The sequence below is a fragment of the Cicer arietinum genome, chromosome 8 (assembly GCF_000331145.2).
Source record: "Cicer arietinum cultivar CDC Frontier isolate Library 1 chromosome 8, Cicar.CDCFrontier_v2.0, whole genome shotgun sequence".
NCBI lineage: Eukaryota > Viridiplantae > Streptophyta > Magnoliopsida > Fabales > Fabaceae > Cicer > Cicer arietinum.
Window position 1 is genome coordinate 2,095,496 of NC_021167.2, and position 18,533 is coordinate 2,114,028.

General features: G+C 30.0%; 3 protein-coding genes across 7 annotated transcripts; 2 read left to right on the forward strand and 1 right to left on the reverse strand.

Annotated features, from left to right (window-relative positions):
• Window positions 1-4,692: 4,692 nt before the first annotated feature.
• Window positions 4,693-7,719, reverse strand: LOC101513986 (uncharacterized). Its single transcript, XM_004511577.4, has 4 exons — window positions 7,235-7,719; window positions 6,368-6,604; window positions 6,058-6,268; window positions 4,693-5,316 (listed from the first exon to the last, which is right to left on the reverse strand). The coding sequence occupies exons 1-4, from the start codon at window positions 7,499-7,501 to the stop codon at window positions 5,129-5,131; spliced, it is 903 nt and encodes a 300-aa protein (XP_004511634.1). The 5' UTR covers window positions 7,502-7,719; the 3' UTR covers window positions 4,693-5,128.
• A 281-nt stretch (window positions 7,720-8,000) lies between these two features.
• Window positions 8,001-12,160, forward strand: LOC101514320 (probable sodium/metabolite cotransporter BASS5, chloroplastic). The gene is made up of 8 exons (XM_004511578.4): window positions 8,001-8,348; window positions 8,443-8,540; window positions 9,937-10,034; window positions 10,434-10,627; window positions 10,710-10,962; window positions 11,054-11,307; window positions 11,390-11,472; window positions 11,789-12,160. The coding sequence occupies exons 1-8, from the start codon at window positions 8,180-8,182 to the stop codon at window positions 11,873-11,875; spliced, it is 1,236 nt and encodes a 411-aa protein (XP_004511635.1). The 5' UTR covers window positions 8,001-8,179; the 3' UTR covers window positions 11,876-12,160.
• Window positions 12,161-13,573: 1,413 nt separating this feature from the next.
• LOC101514971 (uncharacterized) lies at window positions 13,574-18,267 on the forward strand. 5 transcript variants are annotated; one of them, XR_012161622.1, is made up of 6 exons: window positions 13,574-14,621; window positions 14,722-14,975; window positions 15,818-16,048; window positions 16,231-16,304; window positions 16,377-16,445; window positions 17,864-17,934. XR_012161622.1 is itself a non-coding variant. In XM_004511580.4 (5 exons), the coding sequence occupies exons 2-5, from the start codon at window positions 15,902-15,904 to the stop codon at window positions 17,969-17,971; spliced, it is 513 nt and encodes a 170-aa protein (XP_004511637.1). In that variant the 5' UTR covers window positions 14,836-14,975; window positions 15,818-15,901; the 3' UTR covers window positions 17,972-18,267. The 5 variants fall into 5 exon arrangements, 2 of the variants coding, with proteins under 2 accessions (XP_004511637.1, XP_073220579.1); XR_012161624.1 differs by lacking the exon at window positions 16,377-16,445 and having other exon boundaries at window positions 16,231-16,309; window positions 17,864-18,267; XR_012161623.1 differs by lacking the exon at window positions 17,864-17,934 and having other exon boundaries at window positions 16,231-16,309; window positions 16,377-16,438.
• Window positions 18,268-18,533: the final 266 nt, after the last annotated feature.

Sequence of the window (18,533 nt, forward strand, 5' to 3'; positions counted from 1 at the left end):
TAATATTATGCACATAAATATTATACTTCATTATTCATCTCACAATGGTGTTATTTTGGCTTATTTTATACATGAAAAAATGACTATAAATAAAATAAAAATAATGATAATTTTACCAAATTATCTTTATTCAGTATTGATATATTTTTCACAAGTTGAAAATTATATATTTTTTAATTATTAAAATAACACTCATACATAAAATGTTTTATTTTGCATTTATAATATGGAGAACATATTAATGGTTAATGTAAATAATTTAGTAAAATTATTATTCTATTTTTTATTTATAATTATTTTTTAATATGTGAGAAATGAAAGAAAAAAAATCACCCATTATTATAATGCTTATAATTAAAAAGGGAGTATATAAATGAATCAGATTAACCATATTAAATTAAAGGTTAAATTGCACCCGCGGTCCCTTAACTTAATTTTAGTTAACGTTTTAGTTTTTTATGTTTTTTTTTTTTCTTCTCGAGTTGGTCATTTATTTTAATTTTAAGTGACAATTTGATATTTTATATTTTAAAATGTCTATAATGTTGTCCTTTTTTTTACAAAAAAAAAAAATCAAAGTTTTCAAACAAAACCCATCAAACTATTATTGTCTTCAATAAAAAAAAAAAAAATTTAATCAAATTCATAATTTAAATATTTAAATAAATTCATATTTTCATTTTTTATTTGATGTTGTTGGAGATAAAAATATTAGTTTATTTGAATATTTGAGTTATGCATTTGATGAAATTTGTATTATATCGAAGATGATTATTAATTTTATGGGTTTTGTTTAAAAAATTTGATAATTTTTTTGAATTTTTGTAAATAAAAAGATAACATTGCTGAAATTTTAAAATATAAAATTATCATTTAAAATTAAAATAAATGACTAAATCAAAAAAAAAAAAAAAATTAAAACGTTAATTATAATTTTAAGTTAAGAACCTTCGATATAATTTAACCTAAATTAAATTCTGGTATTTGGTGATTTTTGGCCATCTCTATTTGAGCCTTTTAGTTTTACAATGGTCCCAAAAGTTTCTCTCTTCAACGTTACTTCCTTTTGTTCAAATTTGTCCTTTTGCATTTAACTAGTAACAAAAGAGGATGCATATAGAGAATCTCTTTCCTTCTTTTCTGGGTTATTTTTGCGTGGACAAAATACCATTCATTAACTAAATTTCAAGTAATAATTTAACTTTTTCTTAATTTATTTTTTATTTAAGTTTAAATAATAATTTAATTATTTATCTCTTAAAATATCAATTATTATTATTATTTTTTTATAGAAACTACAAAGATGTATCATCATCTTAAAATAAAACTTAAAATTCAAAAAATTTATTATTAATTTCAAAAAAATTCATATATTTATTAAAATCATAACTCGAATAAATTCATATATTCATCTTCAATAACATGAAATTCATCAAATAAAGAACCCACACTTTAATATTTAATCCTTAAATCACCAAGAAAATATATTTCTTCTTTCTATCCTTTTCTAAATCTAATCTCTAACTTAAATATTAAAATATGAATTATTTATTTAATAAATTTGATGTTATTATTATTAGAGATAAAATATAAATTTATTGAAATATTTAAATTATGAATTTGATAAAAATATAAATTTTATTAAAAATAATTATAATCTTCTAAAGTAATTTAAAGATAATGAAAAAATTTCTGAATTTTCATAAAGAAAAATAATAAAATTGTTTACATTAAAAGATATCCAATTGTTGACATTAAAACTTTTTCCTTCCTTTTTTTAATGAATGGTTAAAAATAATAATTCAGGCGCATACACATTGACAGATACAATAGCAACAATACATGCATACGTCTCCAAAGGTTTCCCCTTATGCCATGTTTCCGCCATCAATTGTGAAACTAGCCATAATTTAACGAGATACCAAATATATATATATTTTGATTTAGAACAACCTCATCATTTAATTTATAGAAAAGTTTTACACTTTAGTGGAATAAAGAAAAGATATACAATGATAGTATATATTCTTTCTCTTCTTTCTTTTAGTTGATTTTCTTCTATTCGAAAACCACATCTCTCACTTTTTCTACTATTCACTCAAATCTATCCACAAGGAAAGAGATAAATTTTAGAAAAGATAACAATTATAAGATACCATTTTTTTTTCACAAATAACAATTTATTATAAAATTCATTCGAGGATAATTTTTTTTTTCAATGATGAATTAATTAAAATTAGTATTCTTTTAACATGATCCACATAAAAATATAACAATTATATTACATTTATTACAATTTTTCACGGTATTTATTTTTGAAAATGAATTACTTAAGAAATTGTTTCGTTGGAGCGTAATTCATACACAAAATTAAACACGAAATTAATGTTTGTCATTAAGCAAATAACTATAATTAATATATTTTATATTTTTTAAATAAAAATTAGAATAGTTAATATTATAAAATCAATGTACGGAAAAATGTTTGACAATAAATGATTAGTTAAAATTAATGGTTTGTTAATATGGTAAGAGTGGATAGTCCATATATGTTTGACACCAATCGATTAGTTAAATTTATTATTTTTCTAAATAAAAATTAAAGTAATTATAGTATACTTAATCTTCGTTTTTAAGTTTGTACATCACAAATATTATGTCTAATAAGTTTGCACGCTCATAATTTTTTTAAAATAACTATCATATACATGATAAGTTGTATATATAAGATTAAATTATCATAAATGCAACAAAATTGTCATCTATAAAAATTTTAAAATCACTCTCATAGATGGATAAGTTGTTACTTATGAGATTGAATTATCATATACTAGATAATTTTTTATTGATAAAATTTCAAAATAATTATCATACACAAAACAAGTTGTCACTTATGAGATTGAACTATCATACACGAGACAAATATTCATTGATAAATATTTTAAAATAATCATCATACACGTGATAAGTTGTCACTAATTAGATTGAATTATTATATATAAGACAAGTTCTCATTAATAATTTTTTTAAAATAATTTTCATTCATGTGAAAGTGTTACTTATGATACATAAAATAAGTTTTCACTGATAAAAATATCAAAATCATTATCCTACGCTAGACAAGTTGTCAATAATAAAATTGAATATTTATTAATTTTTTAGTTTAATTGCAGTTTTGGTCCTCCTATTTTAGTTGAATCACAAAAGTAGTCCCCCTATTTTGTTTCTCTCCAATATTGGTCCCCCAAACAGAATTTTGGTCCAAAACTTGATGAAGTTTCATTCTTTTTTAAGCCGCACCACACCATTTATGATAATAAATTTCAGTTACAATTGTTGCACCACGAGATTTTGAGGAATGATGTGACTTAAATAAACGCAAAAAAAAAAAAATGAAACTCTATCAAATTTTGAACCAAAATTATATTTGGGGACCAAAACTGAGGAGAAACAAAATGGAGGGACTACTTTTGCGATTCAACTAAAATAGGGGGATCAAAACTGCAATTAAGCCGAATTTTTTCTTTGCAATTATGCTTAAGGGTTGTTTAGTTCACTTTAGTTTACATATATAAAAGATAAATGAGAAAATTGTGTAGTCATGTTTTACGAGTCTTCATATTCCATGGCTTTTACTTTTTCAAACATATTCAAAATTTATATAAATTGATATATTTTTTAAGTCATAAAGAGAAATAATATCAACTTTATATAAATTAGAATTACAGAGCCGTGCGAATACACAAATATTATATAAAACAGAATTACAAACCCGTGCAGAGACACAAATATTTTACTAGTGAATCCATTAAAATTTAAACGATATAATCCTAACAATGTTTTAAATCTTAAAAGATGTTACATTTCTGTATAATCTCTTAAAATCTACAAGTTTTTTTTTGTTTTTAAAAAACTTTTAAAATCTCAATCAAATACAACCTCTCCGTACTTAAAATAACAATAAAATTAAAGGATGTTGTTTTATTACGGCAAATCCTCCCTTTCCACATAAAGAATATGTTTAGTATCACAGTGATTTAATATTATAGTGAATCATTCTGATTTTACCAAAATTACAACTTACAATATTTAAATTGCATTAGTTAATGGTGATTCTGACAAATCTATTGTAATATTAACCTATAGAAAGAGTGGTGACCCATGCATGTCCCTAAAAAGAAAATAAATAAGAGGGGGGTAACTGACATGAACAGTTCATTACTCTCATTTATGGAGTCCTCGTCATATAACCAATCCATTTGTAATGGTATTGAAATCGAATCTGGACCTGTGGAAACAGTGGTGAATCAGAGTATTCATTATCACATAGACAATTGTTCAAGACATTGGATTTAAGCCGATTTAATATATATGTTCAGTAAGTGTCACTCCAAGTAAGTAATAACATTTGGACAAACGGTGAATACCAACCAAGGAACAAACATATATTATTAAAAACAAACGCAAAATGCTCTGCTGAGCTGTGACTCACGGAATCTGAAATGAGGACCACATAATGTGCTTGCTTCAAAACAATATATACAAGCTGAATTGCATATCTTGTATTTTTCTTATTCAATACATTTTTCACTCTACACTTGCTTTTTAATAAAAATAAAAATAAAAATAAAAAGATATGCATATCTCTTCTCTTTTATCCATTAAAGGGATGTGTATTGCTTCAATGAGGTCTATGAATTAAATTTTTATTTTTATATAATACTAGTGTGAAACCAATGTCATATATATAGAGAAATATATGTAGGCCAATATGTACATGACGGCGATACTTCACAATTACCGTAAAAATATCATTCATATACAGAGTCGAGGAGATGAATGAAAAAACCAAAAAAAGAAGAGTGTATTTGTAGACAACCTAAGGAAGAATAAAGCAAAATACTAACATTTGTCGTGTCAGCTTGTTCCTCGGTAAACCTTTCTTGCTGTTACGAACATTGAACGATCCATTCTCTCGTAGACGAAGTTACGCAAGTAATAAGACCTCACCCAACTTTGCAGTGTGCATGTGCATCAATCAATTAATATATTACGAGCTAATATGAGATAGTAGTAACTGCCTTGTGCAGCAAGGCAACGATGAAATTCAGTCTAAAGCTATTGAATATTATTTCAGTAGTTGTTCATCCTCTTTTTGCAACTCCTTGAGTTTCCTCTTAGCATAGAGTGTGAAAAATATTATTGTAGATACAGATATGCAGAAGCCAACAACATTGAAAGCAATTTGCGGAGCAGATAGAGTGAGTGTTTTGTGTGAGATGTTAGCCAATGCTCGGATCAAAATTCCCCTGTAGAAGAGATACACACGAGACAATGAGTTCAAGATGCAATATTTTATCACTAGTTATGTCTTGTAAAAATTATAAATAAATTAACATTTGAAATGGATAACAGCACAAGATAACTTGCTTCAAGATTGAAGTGTAAAATTTAAGAAGGAAAATAGATCATCAAGTACTATTGTTTTGTTATAACGAACTTCAAAACTCGAAGATCGTAAACAAATCATTGAGTTTGGTCAAACATATAAGGGAATTTTTATAACTGAAGGCAGCAAGAAACACAACCAAAGATGAGATCAACCTTCCACCCTATATGAACGAAACTAAAATAAATTTGAAGGATTATGACTACCAGTATATTAATAAGATTCACCAATTGACCAAATCATTGTTAGATAAATTTATTGATTTCTATTATACTAAATCATGAAAGCAACATATTGAGACAAAGAGAACAATACAAACAATGCCAAGCAAGATGGTGAGTCTGCAAGAGCCTCAATTATACCAGGTATTAATTTAAACAATAACACCTAACTAAAGTAATTATTTATCATTCAGTGATGTGAGTCATAATGCATACAGTTATATATTTTTGAAACAGTTAAATTATGCAAAATATACCATGCTGAAGGCGTAGCTAATAAAACCAATAACACAACATAAATTAGTAACTCCCCATTGATTGTAAAATGGTTAATATAGTTTCTAACAACTTTCACATTTACATGCAATATTCAAGAAGTGAACCATCTTGAAGCAATTACTTCTGGCATCATTCCTACCAAAGATCCACACAAGTAAGGACTATACTGGACATTTGTTGCCACAGAACAATAGTTGTAGATTATGTAAGGGAATGGAGAAATCCTGATTAAAGCAACTGCACGAAACTGGTGAAACCAATTTCCTCCACCAGCAGCTCTTAAAACAGAAGCTTTCTTTGGATACTGATCTAACCACTCCTATAAAGAATCACAAAATGTTTGATCCTAATTAGCATATATGAGGTAAACATAAAAAAAGACTGATATCAACTTGGACTAAAGAGATAAGGCATGTACTGCAATTTTATGATGGAAGATTGAGCCAATGAAAAATGGGAGTGAAACTCCCACAGCTGCTGCAGACATTACTAGCAAGAAACCGTAAAAATAACCAAATGTCATCCCAGCAACCCACATAGAAGGCGAGGATGGCAAAAGTATGGTAGGAAATATCGCTATCGAAGCAAACACTATAACAGCTAACTGTGAAGAGGTGAATGTGTCTTTCTGCCAATTTATTACCGGAATAAACACCTGAAAATAACAGTAGTTTTTATGAGAATGAAATAGAAAGACAAAAAACAAACTACGCTCGTTGACGAGCAACTCCTAAGGCATCATCAATCAAACGTGGACGAGCACATCCTAAGGCATCAACAATCAAAACATGGCTAAGATAAGAGGGACAACCGTGTCAAATCTTCGGGGTGTCATTTCAAAATAGGTAATTCAACGTAGAAATTTAAGAATGTTGTTGTGAACAATGAAAAATCATAGTATATGAGTGCAATAAAAAAGAGAAAAAGCATCATCTACAAACTTTTTTTTTGGATAACAAAGAAAAGAAAACAACTACAGAGAAACTAAACAGGGGAAAAGATACACCCCTAAAATATCATCTACAAACTTTTTACCTCTTACACTATATTGGCAATACATTAATGATTATGATCATGATCATGAATTTCAACATTAAAAAAATTTCCAATGGAGGGTAAAGGGAATGTGATAGATAAATAGATAAATCTACATAAATCAACCTTGGTTTAGTCTTTTACAAATGCATGAAAATATTATAATGAAGGAGAAATATAAAGAATTATTACAAGCATTATAACACACATGATTATAGGATATTTAAGATAAAAAAAAAAAAAAGAAGACCTTTTGAATGAAAAAAGGTCCAAGCCATTGGAAAATAACAAGACCCAAGAGACTAATGAAGAGAAGAGACACCCCCAATTTAATCCAATACCGCAAAGGTGGTGGTGTGGCATCGTGAGGGCCCTGTCTCAATTTAACGTAGTCACCACCACCACCACCGTCGTCGTTAACGTTGTTATCGTGAGTATGATGGATTAATGGGTCTACCTCCTCCTCCGTTATACGAGCATCGTCGTTAACGCTGTTATCCCCTTCTGCAAACGTCATCGAATTAATTCTCTAAAATGATTTCTTGGATGGTAAGGTTAGAAGAAATGGTTCATGATCATCAAATAACACAAAAGATGAATGAATTAAATTTATAGATTTGCCATTATGTGTTATGTAATGGTAATACAATGTGATGGGTTTGGTTAAACTATGACAGGATTTGTTAAATGTCAGAAAAAAGGAAGAGAATTTGATATTTTTTGGGTGATTGATTATAAGAGAATTTGTTATTGTCAAAATTTAATATGATATTTATGGTTAATATTTTAAGAATTAATTTAATTTTAAGTGTATAATTTCTATACGTTAGTTTTAAATATGAAAAATGATAATAAATAACAAGTATTCTTAAGACATTGATTTTTCTATTTATTCTTTAATCTATGTCGAAACACTTTAACGGTACCTTTAAAATATTTATTAATAGAGATTGATATTTGCACTAAAAATTAACCACAATCACAAAGCTAATCTTACGCTCAAATTCCAAATATATTATATTGGTAGTGATACTAATGCTTATCACATGAATTAGGAAAAAATTTGAGAGTTAATTAAATTTAAAAGTGATATAAAGTAAATTAATAAAAATATAGGGTTATGGTATATAGTTTTTGATCTTTTGTTGCGACGAAAAAGGAGGCGGTGGCGTGGAGAGGGTAAGTAGAATTAAAGATGAATTCAATTTCAATTTCAAGCATAGTGAAACAGCCTTTTGTTCCCTTCTCATCATCATCATCATCATCATCACTGCGATGCAGCAACAACGTCTCTTTCTCTTTCTCTTCTTCTTCTTCTTCCTTTACGATTCCTTTGCGTTCAAAATTTCAACCTACTTCTACTAGTATGTAACATACATATCTTTTCTCTTTTCCTTTTCTTTTTCTATATACAATTACAAATCATAATAATTACTACAATTATGTGCCTCGTTTCAGTTCGCTTAGGGGATTGGAGCCCTAGGCTTCCCCAAAAATGTGGTGCTGCATCCACGCCATCCGATCCGAACCCGAATCACTCATATCAACCTATCGCGGTACACTTCCATTTCATTTTTGTAAATTACTTTATTACTACAATTCTAATTAATGTAATTCAATCAATCATTAATTGTGTGCTAACGTAGCAGCAAGCCACCCACCCCTGCTACATATTCATCATCAGCATAGCCTTAATTACATGTCAAGTCGTAATTTATTTTTATAACTGTATTTAAGTTTGTCTGAATCAAACAATTTATGGTGTGTTTTTTTAAACTTTTTTTTTTTAAGTAATCACTTTTGAAAAATTGTATGTGTTTGTTATTTTTTTATAAAAAAAAATGAAAAATCTGAATATAATCTAAAAATTGATTTTTCAAAGTTGTTTTCTAGTAATTTCTAAAAAAAAGGTCATTTTTTACGATTGATTTTTTACTACAATTTCTTATTTTCTTACATCAGACGAACATAAAACAATTTCTTAGTTTCTTAAAAATTATAATTTCTAAATTACATAATGAGGGCGTTTGATTGAGTTTAGATAAAAATGATTTTCATTTTAAATAATTTAAAGATTATTTTTTTGTGATTTTTAAAAACATTAACTTCAAATTATTTACTATTATAAAAATATATGTTTAAAAAAATGATTTTTAGTCTGTTTGTATACAATTTCTTAAATGTGATTTTTTTAAACTAAAAAATTATTATAAAGGACATAAAAAATGATTTTCAAAAAAACATGTTTGTTTGAAAAAACATTTTTTTAAACATATGATTTTTAGAAAGACACCTATGTAAAGAGCAATAGATATTGCATCGCTAAAACATTTCTCAAGCAAATCAATGAATTTAGCTCATCTCTTTTTCCATTTTATAATCTCCAGATCCTCTTAAAAAATAAACATTTAAATAAATGATCACAAAATATACAAGTTATAAAATACTTTAGTACACCAAGTCAATAAATCTTCCATCATTCTCGCTACTTAAAACAATTCATAAAGTCATAACCCAATTTCCAATTCGTAAAAGCATGATGTCATAGTTTTGTTATGATAGATATCAATATCTAAAGTATTTGTTGTGAAATTTACTCGTAAACAAAACAATTGAAATATTTTAAATTAAACACTTCAAAATTTATTAGTTTAATCTATTTATTAGACACATTTCAAAATTGATTAATGTATTAAGTACTCATAAAAAACCATATATTATCCCCGAGTCTCCCAAATGCTTATGATAGTAGTTAAAGTCCTTAGTAGTTACGAGAAAAGCTTACATAAGTTCTTTGAAATGTTTGCAGTCAACAAGTTTGGTTTTTGAAAATTGTACTATGCACATAATACAAAACAGAGTAACGCAGGGCATTTTTTTGTTTTTGGTTATTATTAAGTCTCTTTCCTCATATGGTGAAGCAAAATTCAATGTCTAATGTCTATTTTGCAGATACTGAAGAACTCAAATTCACTTCTGCCTCCTGCAATCTTTGCTAGTACGCTGCTAGCTCTAATCTTCCCACCTTCTTTAACCTGGTTTACTACCAGGTCTGTGTATGTTCTCGACGAATTGGTCGATGAAAATATTGTTTTATGATTATTTGCATTTTGGAGAAATTGATTAGGCCAGGTGATATGAAGCAATGAAGGAACAATCATTAGCTCTTATCTACTCATCTAGAATGTTTTGATGTATTGTATCTCTTTAAACTGCAAATTCAAAATTGAATGTAATTGTGCAAAACAACTGATAACTGAAACACAAAGTGCAATGCAAACAACAACTTATTATTAATAAATGAATTCAGCTTTAAACTGCAAATGCAAAATGGAATGTAATTGTGCAAACAACTGATTTCTGAAACACTAAGTGTAATGCAAACAACAACTTGTTAATTTAAATTATTTCAGCCATGAATTCACAGTTATTATGTGATGTACTTGCAGATACTATGCACCTGCATTAGGGTTTTTGATGTTTGCAGTTGGGGTCAATTCAAGTGAAAAGGACTTCCTTGAGGCGTTTAATAGGCCGGCAGAAATTGCCACTGGTTATTTTGGCCAGTTTGTTGTGAAGCCTCTTCTGGGATATCTGTTTTATATTATTGCGGTAAATGTTTTTGGTCTACCAACAGGAATAGGTGAGAATAGTCCATCTTAAATAATATTAGACAGAGATCTTCTGGGATATACTTTCTAATGTTTGGATGTAAAATGAATCAGGCGCAGGGATTGTATTGGTAGGTTGTGTTAGTGGTGCTCAGCTCTCAAATTATGCTACTTTTCTAACAGACCCACAAATGGCACCATTAAGCATAGTAATGACATCGCTGTCAACTGCTTCTGCGGTTTTTGTTACGCCACTCTTATTGTTGTTGCTCATTGGGAAGAGATTGCCTGTAGATGTTAAAGGAATGGTGTTTAGCATTACACAGATTGTGGTGGCTCCTATTGCAGCTGGCCTACTTCTAAATCGGTAAAACTATCATTTCAAATTTCAAAAGATTTTTCAGTATTAGTGTTTCCTTTAAAGGTGTTGTTTTCTTACATAATTCAATTTTTTGCAGCTTCTTTCCTCGTATTTGTAATGCTATTCGACCATTTTTGCCTCCACTATCCGTTTTGGTGGCAGCTATCTGTGCTGGAGCACCGCTCGCTCTTAACATTGACTGTATTAAATCTCCCCTTGGAGTTTCAATCTTATTGCTTCTTGTTGCTTTTCATTTGTCAGCTTTTATAGCTGGTTATGTACTAAGTGGATCTGTCTTCCGTGATTCTCTTGATGTGAAGCCACTACAGCGAACAATTTCCTTTGAGACAGGTACAACTTTTCTCCATTTTCATCCATCAAAGTGCCTGCAGTAGCATATATCACTTAAATAACATTTTTTCTCCAATGGTAGGAATGCAAAGTAGCCTCCTTGCCCTGGCTCTTTCTAATAAGTTTTTTGAAGATCCAGTTGTGAGTATGCCTCCAGCGATTTCGGTAAATTCCCAATTCTGATTAGACTCCAATAACAATCATGTACATGCGATTTTTCATTTTTCACCGGTTTTAAAGAGATAGAGTGATATAGTATGATTTAAAACCCTTCATTGCATACTCACGGCACTGAGTTGATTACTTCATTGTGTTAAAAATGGCTATTGTTTTTGGTCAAGAAAATAGAAGGCTTCAAATAAAGCATCTATATACTGTTGTAAACACAGTTTATTGTTGCATGACTAGTCTACATAAAGAAGTATAGCACCGAGTCCAAAAATTATTCTATTGCAATATAAGTGGCTGATTTCTTTTGCAGACTGCAATTATGTCTTTGATGGGATTTGGCCTTGTCTTGATCTGGACCAAAAGAGGAAAGCATGAGACAAAACACAGCACCTCCTGAAAGGTATGGATTTAGATGTGTATTTTGCACATTGGGTCCATCTTGTATCTTCGCGAGCATCGGTACTGCTGAAGCTATCCCAAGAAGGGATCAACGAAGCAGAAGTTTGATACAATGATATCACATTATTTATTATGTACTATTATAATTTTTTTTCACATTATTTATTATGTACTACTATAATATTTTTTTCTTTCATCACACAACTTTTTCTAACACAGTTTTCTTAAGGGTAGTGTAGAACCAGTTGTGTGAAATAATTGACACTTGTCTTTTTATGTTTAAGTGGGTATTTCAAATTTTAGGAACCTCAAAGCAAGTTGGTGATTAACAAATCCCGCTTCACCAATAGGAACTAGCCCATGCACTCATGGGCTGCTTGTAGAAACAATGTATTCCTTAAATTTTAAAAAGTCTCTCCCATCCTCTCTCTCTGTATATATATACTGTATATATATAGAGTATATATTGAGAGAGATATAGAGATTATACTACTTTTCTAATAACTGTTGTCACATACTCACGGTCACACTTATAATTATTTTCTGTTATTTAGTTAACACTTTCTGTCAACATGTAAGTCACTTCTTTGACCACTCACAGTTTCCAATCTCATTAGTTATGATACAAAGGTGATGTTAAGCAATACATAAGTGAGAAGATTCATATACTCAATGTCTTATGGTATTGGGTAAAAATGTGGTGTCCAATCAACTTATATGGTTGTTTTTAGCTTAATGTGATAATCCACATAACTCCTATAATGTTCACTATCTTTTTTTATATAAATAGGAAGCTAATCAGAAATGAGAATTCCACTTTCCTCTCAGAGCTTTTCTCTCTCCATGAAAGCTTTGTTCGTGGCTGCTCATGTGATTGTTAACAATTATCTCAGTTTAAGTACACTATCAATCCAACAGGAACATCAAGGCTGATCCGCAACCACAAGATAAATTCTAATAATAAGAATTTTCTCTTGCACGAGATAGTTACAACATTATATAGTATTCTAATCTTAAACAGAAAATATAAATATTCATTATAGTTTTTTTAGATATGGATTTTTTACCTCCAACTTTTCTGAAATTTAACTGGAATTAAAAAAACAGAAATATACTGATTGAAGAGGACTACATGATGGTAAACAAATATGGTAAAGCAATCTGTATAAAAAATAATAAAATTGAATTGAAAGACACATAAATATTCAGTGTTCTGTCCATGAAATTTCGTTTGGCATATAGCGTCCATCATTTGTCTCTCTGTCTCAGCCTTCTGATTATCTAAAAACACCAATTACTACACCAACAGAAGAGAATGAGAAGACTGTAATTAAAATTAAATTTGTTGTCATGTAGTAACTCGCTAGCTAGTTTACCACTAATTAAAAATCATTCCATACCAATACCAATGGCGACCATATATATGACACTATTACACCATGCACAAGAAACAAAGAAAAACAGAAGCAAAGAAACAAATGAACAAAATCCTCCAAACAAGAAATCCAGAATCTGCGTCCTGATTTTCCTCATGAACGTGAAAACAATGTGATTCTCAGAACTTGTCTTCAGTTAAAAGAATCCATGCAAATCAATTAAAATGATATTCTATGGGATAGTGGGCAATCCAGTAAACATAAATAATATTCTATCTTTAAATATTGGGCAATGCTGTCAATTTCATATCATTGTCGTTATTTTTCTTAATAGAAAAGGGTCCATAATAGTCCTAGTATTATTATCAATCATGTTTTCAATAGAAAAATGAAACAAACAGACGAACAATAATTGGTCAACAATGTTTGAGTGGAATTTATAATCCCAGTTAATGCTGTGAAGTTACTCACTCAAGTTCAAAAACATGTACTCAATTTCAAGCAGAGTGAATCAGTTGCATAATGATAGTTGCTCACATCTTTCACTATGCCATGTTCAAAAACCTCCAATTTATCTGCGATGCTCGTCTAACGTTTATTCTCCATTATCGTTTCTTCTGGGTTCAAACTTCCAACATAGTACTCTCATTGTGTATAGTATACACCCATTTATTTTATTCCACTTTTTTGTTTCTACCTACAAAGAATACTCAATTATTTTATGCATGCTTTTGTTGTTGGTTTCACAGAGTACAGAAGCTCCAAGCTGCCTCTCAAATGTGCATCGCTGAACTCTTCGGGTTCCCTGCTACCCGATCCAATCCCCCAGATACTTACTTCTTATTCAAACGAAACAAAATTTATTGTTACCATTAAAATAAAACACGTTTTTGTCTCTTTTTCCTTTAAGCAAAATCTTTGTTTTTGGTTAATTTGTTTGTATCATCAGATAATGAAGCAAAAATCATTGCTCATTTTTGGATATCTTCTTTGCATAATTTCAGTAAATATATTTAGTCTACCAACATCAATAGGTGATAATTGTTTCTCTTAATATCAGAAAAAAAAGGTGATAGTGTGATGTAATTTCTAATTTTGACAGTAAAATGAATCGGGCGCAGGAATTGTATTGCTGGCTTCTGTTAGTGGAGCTCAGCTCTCAAGTTATGCTACTTTTCTATCAGATCCATATGTGGCACCATTAAGCATAGTCATGACATCATTATCTACTATTTCCTCGGTTTTCATCACGCCACTGTTATTATTGTTGCTCATTGGGAAGAGACTGCCAATAGATGTAAAAGGAATGGTGTTTAGCATTACACAGATTGTGCTGGTTCCTATTACATTTGGTCTACTTCTAAATCGGTAAGTACTACAATATTTCAGAGAAATTTGTTAACATTGATGTTTTCTTAAAAGGTGTTGTCTTGTTTCTCATAGAATTATTTTTCTTTTATTTTTTCAGCTTCTTTCCTCATATTTGTAATGCTATTCCACCATTTTTGCCTCTGCTATCGGTATTGGTTGCTGCTCTCTCTGCCGGAGCACCACTTGCTCTTAACATTGACTCCGTCAAATCCTCATTTGGTTTTGCTATCTTTTTGCTCGCTGTTGCTTTTCATTTGTCATCTTTTGTAGCTGGTTATATTCTTAGTGGATTCGTTTTTCGCTATTCTCCTGATGTGAAGCCGCTGCAGAGAACAATTTCCTTTGAGACAGGTACAACTTTTGTCCATTTTCATCTATCAGATTCAGATGATTGTAGTAGAATATGTTAGTTTGTTAAAAAAAAATCATTTATCTTATGGTAGGAATGCAAAGTAGCCTTCTTACTCTGGCTCTTGCTAATAATTCTTAATGAGCACCTATACTACAAAAGTGGTATATCATATTATATTTGGAGGATATATAGATGTAATCCGCTCTATACGTAGACTCTACTTTTTTTTAATGAATAGGAATCAAATTTGGTACCGCATAGTTTCCAATATAGTATTGTTTAATTACCAATACTTGAGCTAGAGCAGGTATTTTATTAGTCATTTTTGCAGTGTGATACATACCGTTACTATTTTCATATTTAATTCAAATCAAAATAAAACTCCAATAATTTAGTCTAATGATAAAAAATAGATATTAAATCTGACATGTTATAAATTTGATCCCACTAATGTTATTAGAAAAAGTATGAGGTATCATCCACTTACTCAAAAAAGTCAAATTAATATTTTAATTTTTCTAATTGTTTTAATCAGTTTATTAGTAACAAAAAAGAAATCATTTAACCGGTTTATGAACTTTTAATTGAATATCCTATCTACGATGTTTATAACACACGTTGAAATACACGTAGTTTAAGATTTTATCCAAATATAACATTTTAATTTATTTAATGAAGATAATAATTCAGAATGGACTTGTACCAAAAATAAATAAGTAATGAAAAATGATAAAACTAAATAGAGCAATCAGCACAATTTTTAATTTTTTCCAATAAAATGTATAATTATCCACCAAAAATGGAATTATTAAAGTGAGGGCATTTGCCCCTAAACTTGCAGGTGTGTGTTGTTATCTGAAGTAGGAGGCTGAAAAAGCAAGAGACTCTGTCTGTCTCTTGAGACTTAAATATCTTCGAACTAACCATGGCGGCGGCAACGTTGTACTTAGCAAAACCATGTTTTTGTTCTCCGAAAATTCCGTTTGCGTTTAATAATAATTCAAGAGTCAGTAACAGTAGCAGGTTTGGGCGATTTGGAAGCTTAAAGCCGAAAGCAGGTCTCTCTGACTTGGTAAACATTGTAGAAAGCGCTTCTTCATATATCCAACTCGAACTTCATGAACCTTCCAATGCCCTCTCTTTACCCACTTGGGCTGTTCACGTTTCCAGCGTCGTTGAATGGTACCAATTTTTATCTTATCCCCTTCCATTTACCATTTTATTAATCTTCATTCTTTGTTTTCTATTTTAAAGGATTATAGCTATGGCTTTGGTATGGCAATATGGGGAGAAATCAGGGTATCAAGCTTGGAAAGGCCTTTCTTGGGGTATGGTAAGTTTTATTGTTTTCTATTTTTATTTTATTTCCATTGCAATGGCTTCATATCTCATTGTTGTAGGTTCCTCTACTTGGTGGGGCATTTTGTGCATGCACATGGCATTTCTTTTATAACTCCGACTCCCTTGAGGTAGCGAGGCCTTTCTTCCTTCATACAGAACATCTATTACTTTACTATACTAGAATTCTTTTAAGCCTTTGGAGCTTAAAAGTAAAGTTCTATGCTTTTATATTTTGCAAGTCTTGTTTAAAGAGCATGTCAAAAGTCAGCATTGACTTTCGAGTGGACTATTCTTTGTCAAAACAATCTTACTAATAGTGCTTTGATATCATACTATCAAGAAATTTGATTTATTACCTATTCCCAAGGCTTGGTATACTTTTCATGTAGCACCTGCCTCTGATCAATATCTCATCACATCAATTCCCTAAAGAGTGATCACTGCATATACACTATCATGATAAGCAGATTGGTGGATGTTGGCTGGTTGATTCCACATAATCTTTAGAGTTTGGCACAATCGAAAGCCAAACATTAGGCTTTGGTAACCATCTCATTTGACTGAGTTGTGTAAGGCGGCAGGAGTTGAAACAGTTGGTGACAAGCAAGACTATCCATCCCTTGCTGGCTTGCTAACACCAGTTTCTTCCATTGTCTAGGCCTGTCGGTTTGTCCTCTTTTTTGATTTGTTGTTGTTGTTCCTGCTATCAATGTTTTCAAAATCAATATTTTATCTAGGGTTAGGAGTGGATGAGTGATTGTAAAAGGCAGAATTGTGGCATCGATTGTAAGATGCTTCTTTAAATTCAAAATGCTACTTGAACAAACATACATGCATAGAAAATAACATAGATAAGAAAAATGACTTCTAAATCACATTTATAAGGCCACATAAACTCATAATGAGTCACATAACATTACACCACAAGAGGAAATAGGCCAGCACTCCAACTTTAGAATCTAGATATCTAGAATCTAGCCTGGCTAATCTTTAAAGTCATATTCCAATAGTCATCTTCCTCTCTTCATTATCAATGACAATTCTGCCTTCATCAGGCTCGTCGTTACCACAGTTACAAACCTCCAAATCATGTGCGAGTGCATTTTCTTCAACTTGAACCAAGCTGTCTTCACATGGAGTATCCAAATCCTAATATGTATTTTGATCTTTCTCCACAAAGTTACAAACGGATCATCATCCAACAAAATATCATTCACATTATACTCATTTGCTTTCCTAAAATTTACATATATCAATGTGCTACTATTTATATTTGTGAAAATTCAGCAAAGTATATATTTTTTTGGATTACTAAGTTGTCATGAAATTTTTTTCTTGTTGCATAAGAACAATTGAGAAATGATGCTTCCTTCTTGTAATAAATATGTCATTGTGAAATAGAGGTTGTAGAGATGTTACATATTATTGGAGATTTGTTAGATATAGTTGGAGTTGATTATAGATAGTTACAAGTTGGTTAGAATTAATTGCAAGTTAGTTAAGATTTGTTAGTATGAAATGAATGAGGTTCTCTTATGAATTGTAGGTATTGGTAGCTCTTCAAGCAGCATTAACTGTTATAGGTAATGTCACAATGTGCATAGCTGCATACCGGATATACAAATCATCCCGTGAAAGCTCTGAGAATTTTTGAAGTGTTTGCATGTGAGTATCTGAAAATAACATTTATGGTTGAATGAAGAGTATATTGATTTGTAAAATTATTCTCAGTGACAAAGATGGAATCTGTAAGTTACACCTTTGCTTCCTGATCTTGATCTCATCTGTGTAACTTTTGTATGTAGCTTTCTTTTCACATGATACTGTCCCCACTAGAGAATTCAATTCTATACTGATTGATACATGGTAGTGACGTTTTCCTGTATTATTTTGTCAATAGAGTACTTTGTGTAGTATATTAATAAGAATGCTTAAACCTTTTTCTTTTTCTTTTTTCATTTCGTATAATGCTATTTCTATTCTTCTTTTCTTATTATTTTACTCCTTACTTCCCTTTCATGCTTTTTTGGTAAATACTTCCCTTTCATATGAAGAAGACAAGGAGATAAATTCATTTTATTCTCCTTTGCCCCCTCAAAAAATGGAAAGTGTGAGACAAAAGTATAGAAAACAAGATGTAAGAGCAATGTCATTGTTTAACAAAAATGTCAATGTATATGGTATAATGAGAAAATAACACTACATCATATGTGAAT

Coding starts and splice junctions, on each gene's coding strand:
- LOC101513986 (XM_004511577.4), bottom strand. CDS start 7,501: ATGACGTTTGCAGAAGGGGATAACAGCGTTAACGACGATGCTCGTATA. Junction 6,605..7,234: donor GACCTTTTTTCATTCAAAAG/GTCTTCTTTTTT, acceptor TGTTATTTTCAG/GTGTTTATTCCGGTAATAAA. Junction 6,269..6,367: donor TCTTCCATCATAAAATTGCA/GTACATGCCTTA, acceptor GATTCTTTATAG/GAGTGGTTAGATCAGTATCC.
- LOC101514320 (XM_004511578.4), top strand. CDS start 8,180: ATGAATTCAATTTCAATTTCAAGCATAGTGAAACAGCCTTTTGTTCCC. Junction 10,963..11,053: donor GCTGGCCTACTTCTAAATCG/GTAAAACTATCA, acceptor AATTTTTTGCAG/CTTCTTTCCTCGTATTTGTA. Junction 11,473..11,788: donor GTATGCCTCCAGCGATTTCG/GTAAATTCCCAA, acceptor TTTCTTTTGCAG/ACTGCAATTATGTCTTTGAT.
- LOC101514971 (XM_004511580.4), top strand. CDS start 15,902: ATGGCGGCGGCAACGTTGTACTTAGCAAAACCATGTTTTTGTTCTCCG. Junction 16,159..16,230: donor GTTTCCAGCGTCGTTGAATG/GTACCAATTTTT, acceptor TCTATTTTAAAG/GATTATAGCTATGGCTTTGG. Junction 16,446..17,863: donor ATAACTCCGACTCCCTTGAG/GTAGCGAGGCCT, acceptor TATGAATTGTAG/GTATTGGTAGCTCTTCAAGC.